The 16,795-nt window shown below is 39.5% G+C and overlaps 1 protein-coding gene across 2 annotated transcripts in view; it reads right to left on the bottom strand.

Moving 5' to 3' along the window:
• LOC111863035 (plastin-2) overlaps positions 1-16,795 on the bottom strand; it is a 77,996-nt gene that overhangs the window by 26,541 nt on the left and 34,660 nt on the right. For both annotated transcript variants that reach the window (XM_023848978.2, XM_023848979.2), the window contains exons 3-7: positions 13,582-13,844; positions 10,755-10,962; positions 8,497-8,651; positions 8,308-8,413; positions 6,535-6,748 (exon numbers count right to left, since the gene is read on the bottom strand). In XM_023848978.2, the coding sequence (XP_023704746.1) occupies positions 6,535-6,748; positions 8,308-8,413; positions 8,497-8,651; positions 10,755-10,962; positions 13,582-13,844 (946 nt within the window). The remainder of the gene's footprint in view (positions 1-6,534; positions 6,749-8,307; positions 8,414-8,496; positions 8,652-10,754; positions 10,963-13,581; positions 13,845-16,795) is intronic.

The following is a 16,795-nucleotide window of genomic DNA, read 5'->3' as shown; positions in this document are numbered from 1 at the left end:
TTGAATGGCTTGGAATGCGGAGAGCAGTAGCTACGTCGGCCAAAACAAAGAATACACGGTGCCTAAACCCAGAAAACGACTTTCTTCAATGTATGTTTCGATCAGAGGTTAGGCGAATCCTACTCATATTTTCAATATGATGATTAAGAGAAAATCCCCAACACTTCTACAAAGACTATACACTGCAGCCAATCGGCTTGTAGTATCAAGTTCAGGTCAATGTTATTTCAAGCATACACCCAGCGTACTGCTACGACACCTTCATCATCCAGATACATGAGATTTAAATTCCCTGCTACCACAGTGCTGGCAGCCAAACTCTACACTGTGAAGAGTGCAACATGAGGCCTGCTGGACCCGTGCACACATGTACAATACAGGGTAAATGAAGATGCAGGGAACCAATAAATGTTGCAGGACTCTGTAACTAAACTCCAACATCAAAACTCTACTGAAAGAATCTAAGAAAAAGGGGACCTGTCACTTGGAGTCTTATTCAGAAGGTATAGGAACACACTCTACAATCACTATGTGCATGATTGTAGTATGCTACTTCTCTGAAGTGTGGGAAACTATAAAATAATACAAGTTCATCAGGACAATGAATGTTTATTTGGATATACAAGTTATAAAACACACAAAACTGTTTTGAGAAAAAAATGATTAGGCCAAATTTAAAATTACTGAAATAGTTTACACTAATTTTATGACACCATTCAGAAATCACCATTACTGGTGGTTTAGATACACGGATTGTGCTGATGGCTACATCAAAACAGTCATTAGTTTCAATCTGCATTGCCACAGATGCAGAGGGGGGTGGGGGGAGCGAAGCAACTGGTGTACGTATTTTTATTAAGTAATGAGGAAATCCAACTGCTAACTTTTCATGTTATTCACTAAAAGATGCTGTAAAGCTTCAAAACACAGACCCTGATATGACAGTCACTATAACAGCTTCACTAGGGTACCATTCTGCACTACCAAACCTAATAAAAGTTCATACCATTCTTGGGTCTGAAAAGGAATTCAATCTTGGAGTAACAAACAACAAAGAACATGCACTATGATCCTCAAAAGCTGGTGCCTTTATACAGTAACACATTTCATCAATGAAGAGGAGAGGATGATCGAGTGGAATGCTGAACAAGAAAGTAACAAACAACAAAGAACATGCACTATGATCCTCAAAAGCTGGTGCCTTTATACAGTAACACATTTCATCAATGAAGAGGAGAGGATGATCGAGTGGAATGCTGAACAAGAAAGAAGGGAGGCTGAAAGAAAAGCCTACGAGGAGAAAAGGATGGCAGAGTGTGTTGTGCCCTGAAGGCCGACTCCCGGTAATAAGGTAAAAGAGTATTTAACTTTTTGTATTTTAGGGGAAAATGTTGGTTGGAATAGAATTAGTCTTGGGAAATACTTGTAAGATGTATGAAAGATGATGTAAGAAGGGTTAAGAAACTTCAAGGAATTTCTGCACATGGAGTTAGACGGCCGTTAGCCTTTGACGCGTCGATGTCTTGTCAGCAGAATGACATGATTGAATACCGAACTGCTAACTCTACAGAATCTACATCTGAGTGATGGGGGGACATTTTGGAGGTAAAAAGTGTTAGCCAAATGGCCTAGCAGTAAGGGGCATGTCCACCCCCTTAGGATCCCAGCCAACGGGAGCAGCCACCATTAGATAAGACATCACTGGAGGCGGAACTGCAAACCCCCGGGAAAGTAATGAGTTAGCATGAATAAAGGTATATAACCTGGAGAGCAAATTATTATAAAAAATTATTCTAACAGTAATTTTGGTCAATTGCGGCCGCAGGCCATGTTGGAAGAGGCACCGACTAGACACCAGGCAACGCCATCCGTCTGCAGACTCAACCCAAAGTAAGTGGAACTACTCTTATCGCCATGCTTAATAACTGTGATATTATTAAAGTGTAACTCCTCCAATGGGACATGAGTTAGGAACATTACAACAAGTGTACAGGGTGTAAGAGTGATCCAGAGGTAGACAGGTGTAATGTAGAGCCTGCAGAGGGTGTGTCTAGCCTCAGGGATGTGTATATGTATATGTATGTATGTATGTATATATATATACATATATATACAGTGGTTGAGTAGGACAGGAGAAAGAGGAGACTAGCAACCCGCAACTGGGTGAAAAGAGAGAGAAAGATGAGGTCCAAGAATCGTCTAAGAAAGTGTAATGGTAATCCGACACCAGTTGGCACTTTGTGATATTACTAAAATGTATATAACTGTATATTGCTTGTTTATACTAATATAGGGTAGCACAGGGTGAGGATGTGGGTTTCTGTTGTGTGATTTCCTCCCTTACCACATTTCGCACCTGCGCCCTCCTGCCAAGCCTGGTGAACAGTGTGCCCCTAGCCATGAAGCAACGACAGAGGAAGTAATTTAGCAGTTTCCTTAGCCCACCCCGTGACTGCAGTACAGAAGGCGACAGTGGGATGCCTCCACGCCCCCTGTCGCCACGGCAAAACAGGTGGCGTAACAGAGTGGAAACCTGATCAAGGAAAAAAGGAGGCTGAAAGAAAAGTTGGCCGAGAAGTGACGACAAGGCTGGAAGCCATTCAGACAGATACCAACCTGATGAGAGTGGAGCCTGAAATGGAACACCAAGAGAAGATGGATGACTGGATAGCAGACATGAAGAATGATCAAAAAGAAACCATAGCCTGCCAAGATGCAATGGAGGCCAATCTAGAGAAGATGGCGTGAAATCCAAGAGAAAAGGAGGCCACACTGGAGCAATTCATTTCCTGAGGGCATGCCAAAATGAGAGAATGGCCTGCCAAGAAGCGACTAAATCTAATCCAGAGAAGATAAGGCAAACTGATTGTATGACAGTCATCTTGGAACAGATGACAACCATGACAAAAACTAATCAAGAAAAGATGGAAGCCAAGGATGTGAGAAGAATTCCAGAGGAAATGTAATGTGAGTCAGAACAACGGGAGGTCCCTAAGGAAGATTCCAGAGTGAAATCAGTCAAAGGATGGAATAAGCAGCATAGGGGCTGGAAGCTAGTTGAACGGGGAAAAGGAGAGCCAAAAGAACTGACCCAAGGTGATTGTGGATCATGGTGGAAGTCGGCTGCTGCCTGCAGGAAGGTGTCCCACCATGCAAGAATGGCATGGTGCAAGAGGAATGTCTTCAGGAAAATTAGGACCCAAGAAACTGTGGACCATGGAAGGAACTGGCCACAGCAGGCAGGAGGATGACCCAAAGTATATACGAAAGTGGCAGGCACAGCAGACATGGTCGCAAGAGGTATGACCAGCACAATGTGGTACAGGAAAGCCAGAAATAACAGATATTTGGGAAGAGACATTGGAAGGGCCCAGAATGCAACAACTGCATAAGGAACCGAGGCCTAAGACAGCAGCTACGAGGCAGCAAGCGAATAAATGACCTAGGTGACAAGATGGCTGTTATGTCTAAGCAGAGGGTAACCACAAATGGCATCACAGTGTGGAGCTCAGGACAGCGATCACAGCTTTGAAGTGGTGGAATGCTCAACAAAACCCTATATGAGATTTTCAAAGGGAATACCACGATGGACTGGACACTGTGAATGGGTTCACCCCCTCCAAAGCAGCAGCGTTAGCATTAGAAGAGCAGGAAATGTGGGAGCACCAACCACTCCAGGAGTTATGGCCCCCACTGTTGGGGGGGGGCAAAGAAGAAAACTTTAGATTATGGCGAGAACCTGGACTAACTGGAACCTTATAAGGGAACTGCTGGGGATGAGATGGCCTTAATGAGGGAGCGGTGGTAGCAGTTGGAGAATAGTTTCTACAAGAGGAGAAGACCACGCACAGACGTTGCAAGCATAGCCCTTGGAAAAGAAAGAATGGTGATGCACTGATAGGTTATTTGGGATGAACAGCCTTAAGGATAGAGCAATGTAACACATTTGATTAACGCGCTGCCAGGCAGCAGCTCTGTAAACACAGTATATTATGCAACAATAGAAAAGCTGTGTTTTCTACACTGTCCACGCCAAGCAACAGTAGAACAGGGTTCTCTGTGACCAGCTGCTAGGTTATGTAATGGTTCTTAGAATAGAACTGTGATTTCTGTGTGATCCATCCTGTGGCTATATAACAAGATTCTAGGAGTAACCAAGGCAGTGACCTGTGTAGAGGCGGGATCAAATACCTCCACCGTGACCTTGCAAGTCATAGGAGGCGATTAGAAGGGAAATCTTAAATCTGAGACAGTGAAATATGGTTCTTAGTCCCAAGGGACTAGGACCTGAGAAAGACTGTGTTGGCAAGGACCAGCACATATACAAAAGTCAGACCCATCCTCTCATAAGACAGGGCATGCCATAAAAACATGAGCATAGCTGTCAAACGGTGGTAAATAACCGATTATGAGCCCCACATGGGTCTTGACATCAATACTTACTTACTTACTGACTGACTGACTGACTGACCGACCGACCGACAGACTGACCGTCAGTCACAATGTAACTTCAACTTTGACTTGACCAAGGCGGTGACAGTGACAGTGACAGTGACAGAGTTCTGAGTTCCTGGCGGAAAGTTCATTGTGTGAAGACCTTGTGTGATTAGAAGACTTCAGTCATGCATAAAACAGGGATGTGTGATTTAGTGAGACTGTAGTAGTTCCTGTGTTTTAACTGCATTACCAGGAGAGGACTAGTGTGCAACAGTGAATTATGAAGTGTAGAAATAGCGATAGAGCTATAATAAATGTTAATTACAGGTGGTGTGTATTTTTCCCTCTCATTCCCACTTTGGAGAACAGGGCTCTTCTCAGTCTCAATGATCATTTTTACAGATGGTAGGACTCCTTGGACAGGTGATTAGCTCATCACAAGGCCTCTACCTAAACACAGGACAACACAAACACGGAATATCACATACACACCAAACAACCATGCCTTGTGTGGGATTCGAACCCATGATCGCAGCTTCTGAGTGAGCGAAGACAGTACATGCCTCAGACCACTTGGCTGGTGAGGTGTATATGGATATAAGGCATAAATAAACCCATCCATCCAATCCAGAATCCACATTATTAGTCATCTATACATGTGACAATAAAATGCATGCTCTCTCACGGGTCAATACAGTGCAGTTAAGAGACTGGTTCTTCTTATCCATGGGTGCTGGTTGCACATGCCTGATCCAAGTAATGGATACATTTAATGCTGTCAGCATTTTCATTACAGCTTAGTTGAGATATAACAACACAGCCAAATCTAACATGACTTGAAGCAATACACTCTCTCCCCCTGTCATTTAAAACAGGAAACTTTAACATTTCTCAAATGTCACACAAGGGTGGTTCAAAGTTAACCCAGGCTTTATTCTTTTTCTGACAACATGGGCACCACAAAAATAAAAAACCCTTTTACGGACAGGAATCACTGCCTGGCTGGTGGCCATGTGTCCTGTTTCTGCATATATGAGCTAGTATAAGATGGTGCCAGACCTTGTCACTCCTATGTAGAAGAGCAACGTATCATTACATTCCCACTAAAAGTGAAACAAAAGAAATTCTTCATAGCCTAAATGCACATGTTCAAGTGCCTATCATAGGTAGTGTAAGTTTCTGAAGGACACAAAAATTCAAGATACAGCTGTCAGCTGGTAAGATCATGTGTGTTTTGGAATTCAAGAGTGATTCGTTCTGATTTTCATCCACATAGTGTAACAATTAATGCACAGCATTGCATAAACTTGCTTCACAATTATGTGCAGCAATTGATAAAGAAGAAAAGACTTGAGAAACCGTAAAAGACCTTCCAACTGCACAACAACACTCATTCATATATGGCAAATTAGATGAAGACAATGTTAGCAACAATGGGCTGTGAAGTTATGAACCACACAGCTGCTGCAGCCTCCAGCAATTTTAATTTGTTTGGACCACTGACGGTATACCTATGTGAACAGAACTCTAAAGCCAATAATAAACTCAAAGTGGCTACGCTATCAGGATAAAACATTTTATGCTGCTGGCATCAGTAACTTGCCAAACCATGGGACAAATGTGTCAGTGTAGAGGAAGAGCATCTTGAAAAGGGGATAGATTCTGGCAGTTTTGGCACGCATGTTCTTTTTGTAAAAATATATAAACAAATAAAAATAAAGTCCAGGCCAATTGTGAACCACCTACATATATACACCAAAGAAATCCCTTAACATGTAATAGAGGGTGGCATTATGAAATCTCATTTCTTTATTATGTTTGGAATGCTGGAAACCATGCTCAACTCCTTCAGTCACATCTGTAACTTGAGTAATGGCTGGTGAGATGGAAGTTGGTGACACAAGTCTTTAGCTTAGCAAATGGTCAGGATGCACTTCAGTACAAGACAGAAAAGTTACATTTCTTATATACACTAGAAAGCACAGAGAGACAATATGATAACGTTCTTCAGACTCTGTGCATGACAGGCCTGTTTTGATGTACATAAACATATATGGCATACTGTTTGCAAACAAAACAAGGAGGTAACTGACTTACTTTTCTCTTCTCTTGTCTCTTCGAGGTTCTCAAGACCTTCAATGTCTCCCTCAGGACGGTCTAGGCCTGGATGGTTGTTGAACAGATTAGCAACAAATGCCAAGTTGAGTTTGTAAATGCCATTCACAACATCATTGGGTGTCACAAAGCTTCGACAACCCAATTTTGCAGCTTGTTGCAACATGATTTCAGCTCTATTCAAGTGATTTTGTTCCTAAAGATATCATTAATAAATTTAGCAACAAATATTAAATTAATCTTCATAAATAAAAATGAGTTACACAACTAAGGAATAAAGTGGCTTCATGCTAATCTGACTAATGTCAGCAATTCAAGCATTGTACTGTGATGGATTATATGTAATAAGAATGTCTGTAACTTTTTGTTTGCAGTAACTGACCTCTTCACCTAGCAGATCATATGTTCCTGAAGTTATACATGAATAACAGCATGAAACCAGGTCCTATGCCAATAGGAACACACATCAACAAAATATGTTTTGATAATGCAAACGTTTCAACACACCCCAAAGAGGATAACAACAGAAAAATGAAAGTCAAAGAAAATGATGTGGTTGATTAATCCAAGAAACTAGTGTCTCTGAAGCGTCCACTTTTAGAGCTACAAAAATACTGACAATTATTTCATCTATACAGAAAATCAGCATAGAGCCAGTACTGAAAATTACACTTTTACTGGCTTTTTTTAGGAACACTTATACTTGTACAGCTGGCCTTCAGGTATTGTCTATGTTCCTTGAAGCCTCCTTTCATCTAAGTGGTATATCAACCCACACAAGTGTCAACACTAGATGGACCATGAGTCCTACAATCACTTATGACACAGAGCACTACATGGAATGTAAAGAGTTACCATGCATCTTCAGTGCATTAACATTTACCACATAAAACAAATACAGGCCTCATGAACAATGTTCAATAAACTGAGAAGCAGCAAAAACTTTTGGATACATCCAATTGAAGTTTTACGGATGGTTAGAGAAATCCTGAAGTGATATTTGGGCAAACTATCATCTTCTGGCCTTTTACCATGTTTGAAGCAATTATGATGCTGTGGACCCGCAAAACCAAACAACCATCTGCCACTACCACTGCCACCATCGTTAAATACTTAAATATCCCAGACAAGTTGTTCAACTCTGTTTGTAGTACCAATTACAGGGAAATATTAAATATTCTAGAAAATTACTGATTAAAAGTGATATTACAGTGGACCCTAAGCACACTGCAGATTTGGGTACACTGCGGCAGTGACCATGACCCCCAGTACAATTACATGCTTTATGTCATACAAATTTCTACGAAATATTTTGGTTACATTATAAGATTGTACAGTAGTAAGTATTATGTTCTGTAAAAATGCACTCATCAGATCCAACAAACTACACTACATGACTATCTTCATAAGGAAGCATAAACATAAATAATTTGGTGGTCTGTGCAAGTGGGACTGGTGAAACATAAAAGTCTGAAATGCAGAATTTCATGTATTTGAGTTTCTTCTGGAAATATTACACACACACACACACGCACGCACGCACGCACGCACGCACGCGCACACACACACACACACATTAGGAATTCCAAAGTTACGAGTAAATAAATGACAATTTCACATATAACATGGGTCCCCTGAAATCTGCTACAGATCAAGGGTCCACTGAATACACGTTTCGACAATTATTGCCACTATCAGGCTTTTCCAAACTGGTCATATACTAGCTATACCAAACCACGAAATTCAAGTACTTACCAGAAGAGCCTCTAGTGTAACATTACTGTCCTGTGGTGCTATTTGTTGCAGCAAATGTGAGTAAATTTCAGAGTCTGAGATGTCACTTTGGAAGTTGTTGCAGCGCCTGGAATATATGTATTTATACCCATGAGCTGTTGTATCAAAATAAGGAGTTCGCTAAAATGCACAGAAGTTATGGTATCTTACCTGGCTACACCTGCTCTTTCCAAATGATGGTTAACCCATCGTAACAGTATTGCTTCTGGTGAAAGTTTCATTAAGTCTTCAATGCGCTCCCCATCCAAAAGAAGAGTGGTTAATCCAGGACAGTTTTCTAGTGTGATCTGATTGAACAGCCCTATCTGAAATATAATATTATATAGTACGTGAAGAGCCAATGCAATTTAGTTGACTTTAAACCTACCACCAACATACCATTACAGTTTCCTTCGATTAATAATCCTTTACGTATACTAATAAACAAAAGCTTGGAAGTTACAGTGTAAAAGATACTGCACATCTAACACATGAACTAATATTTTGATACAGTCACCAAGGCGTACAAGCTGTCATTTTTAGTTCAGTCAACTAAAGCAATGCTGTAAATAATCCTATCCATGTTGAACATTTACACAATCCTATAAAGTAAAAGTAAAGCTATCCCTGTAACAGGCCGTGAAGGCCCATAGGGTTGTGAGACGTTGAGGGTCCCACATTATCTAGACAATTGGTTCAAAGATGGCGGTAAGGTTGTCAGCTTCACTCCCCAGGAAAATTATTTAATTAATTCCTGGTACTCATTTCTGTTAGAGGCTGAGTAAACCCCCAGGGCCTAGTGCGACCGGAAGGATTAGGTCAATTGAAAAAAATCCAATAACTTCATCGGGACTTGAACCCGCGACCTTCCGGCTTGTAGCATAGTACCTTAACCACTATGCTACCGCGTACCCCACACAATCCTATACAAGATCAATACAACATAGTGATGATGAAATGAAGCAAAAAGGCGAGAAAATTCCCATTTGCCTATAATTTCTTTATTTCATATTTTCAGTCAACACATCAATCTATGAGAGTATACAAACGACCTATTTACAATGAGGTCATGCATCTATGGCACTTTTCCCTCAGTGAACCAGCTAACACATTGTTAAGTAACAATCTGTTTACACCTTGAAACTACCACTTTCCATGCTAATTTTTGCTGAAACTTGACGTCATGAAAGAATACTGTCAACTGCTTCCAAAAATATGTTTGTCCAATTTTGGGTGAGAATTACTACCTGGGTCTAGGGCCAAAATATCAATTTTTCAGTCTGTCCATGTCTCACTTCAAGCTGATTTTCCATGGACATACGTATGTAAGTGTGACACAAACCACTATAAATCTGTCAGGGTGTGCAAACAGGTCAATCTTTTTAAAATACTTGCCTGATTGCTGATTTTACCCTATTGCAGAAAACAAGAAAATATTTCTGGTAACCAATTTCCTGTAAGTTAATCAGCCATTCAATTAGCTATGTATTAATGATTTCAACTTGACTGTCAGGAATAAGAGCAATGCACTTACTTCTAAAACTGTATTTGTATATAATAATCCTTTTCTTACAATTCTTCCGTGTTGCAGAAAGTACAGAAAGAGAATATGAAATCATTGAACTCTTACAGTTCTGCTCACACTCCAAAGCATGTGGTGAGAATGTTCAATCCACAATAATGCAAGAGTTAAAAAAATCAATATTCATGCATGAGGCAAGTTTTTGCTGCAGTAAAAATTTACATCTGGGTCTGCTGCAGTCCTGCAGGCAGTTGACTTTAAGCTTTATTCTTTGTTCGGATACATTGAACTGTGATGTTGAAAACAGAACATTTTAAGTTGTTTCCCTGCTATCTTCTCAGTTGTGTTCACTACACTAAGGCAGATATAGCTTCACAGACACAGGAAACTCATTTCACGACTGCACAGAATGACAATTACGTACTGATAAAGGAATGCTTGGAAAATTTCTTCTAAAAATGTCATACTGACAATCTTTATGCAAGAGATTTTACACAAATTCAAATATTTGCATATACTCACTAGGACATTCCAGTAGTAAATTCAGTTCTTATACTCCATAAAATTAACTCTTATGCAAACCATTCCGGACAAAGATGTTACAAAACTGACAAGTCAGCAAGCATTAAGTTTATGACTAATTCCTTTAGGGGTTGTTACCCCTTATCATGGAACTCATTTTCAAATGCTGACTTCGTCTAAACTTTCTGTTTCTACATGCATTATGAAAGGAGCAGACAGGAATGGTTACGAAGATTAGTGACAATAAGCTAACATCTATAATCCTGAAAGGCTTTCAACCTGTAGTCTGCCTTTCTAATGATGTACCACAACAATTTACTTCATGTCACTGATTTCAAATGCAGTTCATAATGATAATCTAATCTGGTTATCAAAGATTACTTACCCTAATAATTTGCCAGAGGAGGCCCAAAACAAGATGTGGTTTGCCTTTTGCTAAATCATGAGCATCAATATTAACTATGTTACACCCAATGGCTTGTGATGAAACCAAAGCAAGAGTTAAATTTTCATGTTTTGTATACAAAGTCAGATTCTTTTTGTTGATTGCACGTTCGTCTATTGTATCTGGACATGAATGATTGATGATTTTGCTGAAAAAAAGATGCAATCAATCCTAGAGCTCATAACAGTTCAAATGCACATTACATTTCAATTGCAGAACAATTTCTTAGGACTGTAAACACCTTTCATGTTTAAGAGCAAACACTTGAACTCCCCCCCCCCAGATTAATAAAACTGTGAATACAAAATAAAAAAAATGGTGCAAAGACACTGCACACACTTTCTCACATATGACCAACACTGATTACATTACTTCAGAAATGAGACCAACTACTGTTCAGTAGACCAGTGTCGGTTACTGAATACTGAAAAATGAAATCCATCTGACCAGTAAAGTTGGTTCTGACAAAATCAACATTTGAATCTAGGCTCCTAGTGTGCATACCATCATTTTGAGGCCACCGCCCCTTGCAGTTTTAATTCGGGAGAGGGCCTCCAAAAACCACAAAAATTTAATCAAAATCATTAGTAATTTTAGAGGAAGTCGGTATTTTGTTTTTGGGACCAATATGATGGGCCTTATTTTTAGGCAAGAATCTTCATATACTTATATACCTAGCACCAACCTACGATGGATAACTCTGGAATACCGAATATAAATAACATCTTTCAGAATATTCAGGTGAGAGTGGGACACTCAACCATCCATACGCATAAACACACACAGATAAAGGACATACCAGAAACCACTATTTCATATTCAGGAGGACTCAAAATGTGTAACTCTTTAACAAAATCTCAAGACTGGTTTTTCTTCGTCACAATACTTTCTCATATGTACTACATACAAGAAAAAGCAAAAAACCACAGTAATAAAATGGAATTATTGAAGTGAAATACATTGCTGAAGAAAAATTACAGAATTTGAAGTTCAAAACCCACTGCCTTATCCTTGTTGCACCTCTTCCATCCACAGTTGCATTAAAATATTTAAGAGGTGTGCCAACGACTGTACCTTGTCTTGCAACATTTGGTGTTTTTGCTTCCAGCCCTGCAAAATGTTTCACTGCCTGTCAACATCAAGCCACATGAGCACATGTGAGGTTAGCTGCAGATTGAGGCTTTCTCATCTAATATTCAATGACATAGCTATATCAACCATTTCTTTTACTCATTTACTGGATGGATATTAAATAATTTCATAAACAAACAGGCTTCCTTGAAATTTTGCTTGTCTGTTCATGGTTTATTTAAGGATGCAATCAGTATCTTAGACTACACAGTTTTGAATAATATGATGATTTAATGAATAATGAATTTGAAAGGAAGCAGAAATGAACAGTTATGGCATAATTTGAGGTACCAAAGAGCTGTTGATGAAAATAATGTAATCTTATGGATATGGACCATTCAAATATTTCAATATAGAGAAGAACAGGCCTGTTTAAATAAAACACTGTGATGTGTTGCAAGAACTTCATTCTCAAATTGTGAATGAGAATGCAGTGCTCATGCGAGAGTTTTTACACCACTGGCATTTTGATTTCACAAGGAGTGAATGCCAGCTCTTCAATAAACATAAATATTTCCAAGTCTTTGGTTGAAATTTAACTTAATTTCTTTAATGTTATATCTGCTTAATAAAAGAAAACTCCCTGATTTTAGACTGCAAGTGAACTATACTGAACGAGCGACCGCTGCTTGTCAGTGAAGTTTAGTGTCAACTTTTGCGGATAGAGGGTGTTGTGTGGTCAGTGCAAGGAATCCCCACGGCCGTTAATTTCGGTTTTCTAGACTGGAGCCGCTTTTTCCTTGAAATAGCTGCTCAATTATCATCACAAGGCTGAGTGGACCCCGTTCCAGACCCACTACTTCTCCGAAAAAATCTGGTAGCACCGGGAATCGAACCCGGACCATCTGCTTAATATATCAGAAATAATAGCAACATTATGTCATCCATAATTTGCAATAATTAAAAAAGTGAATTCAGTTTGTGCTATCAAGATAGTAAATCCTTTTCAAATAAGTGCATGGATGGAGTTTGTTAGTGACCTCTACATTATACCTCCTTGTGAAAGTGCCCGAACAAGAATGATTCTCCTGCTCACATGAATAGGAGTTAATGGATTAATCACCATGCATATAATTAAGACAAAAGTATGCATCCATGCAAGCAAAAATTCAACAGAACAATCTCAACAGTCCAAACATCAAGTCTGGATCAGCTGTAGTAAATTTCAGAATAGTGCCAAATATGCCCTAATTACCAGTGACTGAATCTAATGAATTATAATGAAGAACTGTACTGTTCACCTTCATATTAATATAATGCGTGTGCTCATGAGCACACACTCTGTTCAATGAAAATTTCAGCATTTCACAACGGATTGGTTGGTCTCATTTATTATATATGACATGACTCAGCTTAGGAGGTAAGCAAACTCATCCTAAAAACTGTTATAAAATGATGGAAAAAAAATGAAAACAGATTTTGAGAAACATTACTAAGGAAGATACTGAATACACATGCTGTTTTCATATTACTAAATAATTAACACATAAAGCAGGTGAGAGAAATATTGTGTTAGCAGGTAAGTAGCTATGGCTTGAAACTTCATTGTTTTAATGCTGATCCATATTTAATTTTCAAACCCACCGCCCCCACAAAAACTACACATAACAATGCAAATTCCATAAACGGCTCTTACCAGAGAAGAATTCCATCCTTCACTTTGTCATACAGTGCTTTCCCTTCAGAATCAATGGGCAGGAGATGTTTGAGATCTGGATCTTTGCGTAGATTACTGTTGATCCAATCAGAAAATGCCAGCTGTTCTTCAAGGCGTACTGAATGTGTGGTGCCTTCACTAGAGGCATCAGACATCCCACCTAGTGTTTCTAAGTTTTCTTTCTTTGACACTACCTGCTTGAATTTGCTAGCCACTTCATTCGATTTCAGTTCTAGGCACATCTGTAAATTATGAAGTACTTTAAATTAATTAGAATTAAACAAAACATGCATTCTACAGTATTCTAGGATACCAAGTCTGCTCTTCAAATTTGGAAACCCTTAACTCTACTAGGCATTATACTGAAAATAAATTACAGGGCAGAGGCAACATGACAACTCCATTCTGAGAAAATATCACTCCCTTATACTGAAAAACTGGAGAACTAATTACCAGCACTTGAGATTAAGTAACAATATAACACAAATCTGAGACTTTCATGACAGTGAAGATTAGATTGTGGATTTATATGACACCATTAAGTCTGGTATATAGTTACTAAAGTTTTGGAGGAACCTGTTGCTTACATTTTCAATGACAGAAGTGAAAATCATAAACCATACATGTGGTCTGACAATAAAGTTCGCGAACTCACCACGGTAAAAGTGCTACATACCTCATTGCTGAATATCACTGTAGTTGCCTTCAAAGTATTCTCCTTGGGAAGCTATACACTGATGCCAGCGCCTAGTCCACCCTTCAAAACAATTTTGGAAATGGTTTTGTGGAATGGTCTTCAGAGCTGCCATCGCATTACTCGTGATGTCATCAATGTCATCAAAATACCTTCATTTCAATATTTCACTTCAGTGAATAGGTAGGGTGTTCCAGCACAGTTATTTGTTTACTAGGTAAAATGTCCCTCACAGAAAGTGCCATGCGAGCAGGTACACTGTCGTGATTCAAGATCCATGAGTTGTAGGCATAAAGTTCAGGTTGTTTCTAACTCTTTTTCACACAGCCATTTTCAGTACTTCCAAATAGTAAACTTGGTTGACTGTCCAGTTAGTGCAAACTCATGATGAACAACCCTTCTAATATAAATAAATTAGCAACATTGTTTTGACTCTTGATGTGGACTGATGAAACTTTTTGTCGTGGAGAACTGGCAGTCTTCCATGCACTTTGCCGCTTTGTTTCAGGGTCTATTGTAGACCCATGTTTCATCACCTGTGATGACACAGCCCAAAATGTCTTGGAAAATGTTGACTCTTCTTTGCTTTTGTTCTTCAGTGAGCTCCTTTGGGGCCATTTTTGCACACACCTTCCTCCTCTCAAGACCTTCAGCTAAAATTTTCCTGTTTCTTTGTCGATGTTCACTTGCTGAAGTCAGACAAGTCAGACGGCAAATTTTACACACAATCTGACAAACTTTTGCAATGTTTTCTTCAGTTCTGCTGGTTACTGGCCATCCTGATCTCTTTTCATCAGTGACACTTTACCTGTCCTCAGCAAAACGTGTCACCCTCTTGTTAGCTGCCGGTTTCTTCATAGCATTATCCCCGTAAACTTGCATTAACATCTTTCTGATTTCTCTTCCACTCTTGCCAAGTTTAACAATAAATTTGATGTTTGATAATTGCTGTAATTCAAGCTCCAACATTCTTATGATGGCATACCAAAGACACTCAGACAATAATATATGCCACTCAGAAAGAGACTGCCATAGATCAACAACAACACAGCTGTGAAATGCTGATATGCCAACATCATCAAACCATATTGAGGTTTCTGTCCACTGTTACCACGGCAAGCACACGGGGCGCGAGTTCACGAATGTTATTGTCAGACCTCATATTATAATTTAATTTATTAATTAAAATTAAATAAAATGTTCAAGAAACGAAACATGTTCAACATTCTGAGCAGCTGGACAAGGGGCTAACTTAGATAAATTCTTCAGCCGCTATTTTGGATTTCAAAAGATCTTACTGATATTCCATGAAGTGCTGCTTAACTGTTTAAGCAATGCACAGTGATCAAAAAACACAGATGAAGACCACATACGAATTGCAATGCTCTCAATGAAAGTTAAACACATAAAATCAATTATATATCCACATCTCATGAAATAAGGTCTCACTGTGATTGTATTTCTTAAGGAATGTTATAAGGCTGAATAAATTTTTGGTCCTCAGAATTTGCAAATAGGAAAATACAAAATTCAAGCTCCAGGAAACAAGAAAACATGGAATATATCACATAATCATGAATCAATAAAGCCAATACTCACTGAAATTTGGAAATATGGTGTATCTGAAACAAATTACATGATCAGGAACCCAACAAAATACAAGGTGGTTCAAATATGACCGGGACTGATTTTTTTTTAACCAAAATTGCCAAACACTTACTTGCACATGTCAGTCTTCAACGTACTCCCCTCCACAACTCATTTTGTCCAACGTTCTGGAAGCATCCTGATGCCCTTTTCAAAAAAAAGTCTTGTGGTTGGTGGCGTATCCACTCCTGAACATTCTGGATGACGGCGTCATCCACAATCCGCATGCCTTGCAAGTCTGATTTGAGCCTTCCGAACAGGTAGAAATCACTTGGTGCCAAATCGGGACTGTACAGTGGATGTGTCAGAAGGTTCCATTTCAATTTCCGGAGGGTTTCCATTGTTGTTTTGGCCATATGGGGGCGTGCATTGTCTTGAAGGAAGGCTACCTGCTTTCCACCTCTCTTCCACTTGGATCGGATCTTTTCCTTCATATCTGTTGCCAGGAGGTATGAGTAATAAGCTGCATTGACTGTTCTGGCATCTGTCAGAAAGTCTACATGGATAACCCCCTGCTAGGCCCNTTGCGATAGTGCAGGTGGTATTTCACGATGTCTTCTACACTACCAACACTGATGGACAGCATTGCTCCAAGTTCCTTGATAGTGATGTGCCTATTCTCATGAGTAAGTGCGTCTGCACGATCAATGTTTGGCTTGGTGAAGGAGGTTCGCGGCTGACGATCATGCGCTTCATTCTCCACGTGCTCTCTGCCCTCTCTGAAGCACTTACACCACTCAAACACACGGGTCCATGAGAGACACTCTTCCCCATACTGCTGTTGGAGTCTGTGGTGAATTTCAGCGGACGGACGTTTTCTCCGAGGAATTTGATCACAATGCGTTGTTCCAC

This window comes from Cryptotermes secundus, unplaced genomic scaffold (genome assembly GCF_002891405.2).
Source record: "Cryptotermes secundus unplaced genomic scaffold, Csec_1.0 scaffold1320, whole genome shotgun sequence".
Lineage (NCBI taxonomy): Eukaryota > Metazoa > Arthropoda > Insecta > Blattodea > Kalotermitidae > Cryptotermes > Cryptotermes secundus.
This window is presented reverse-complemented; position numbering and strand designations above follow the sequence as displayed.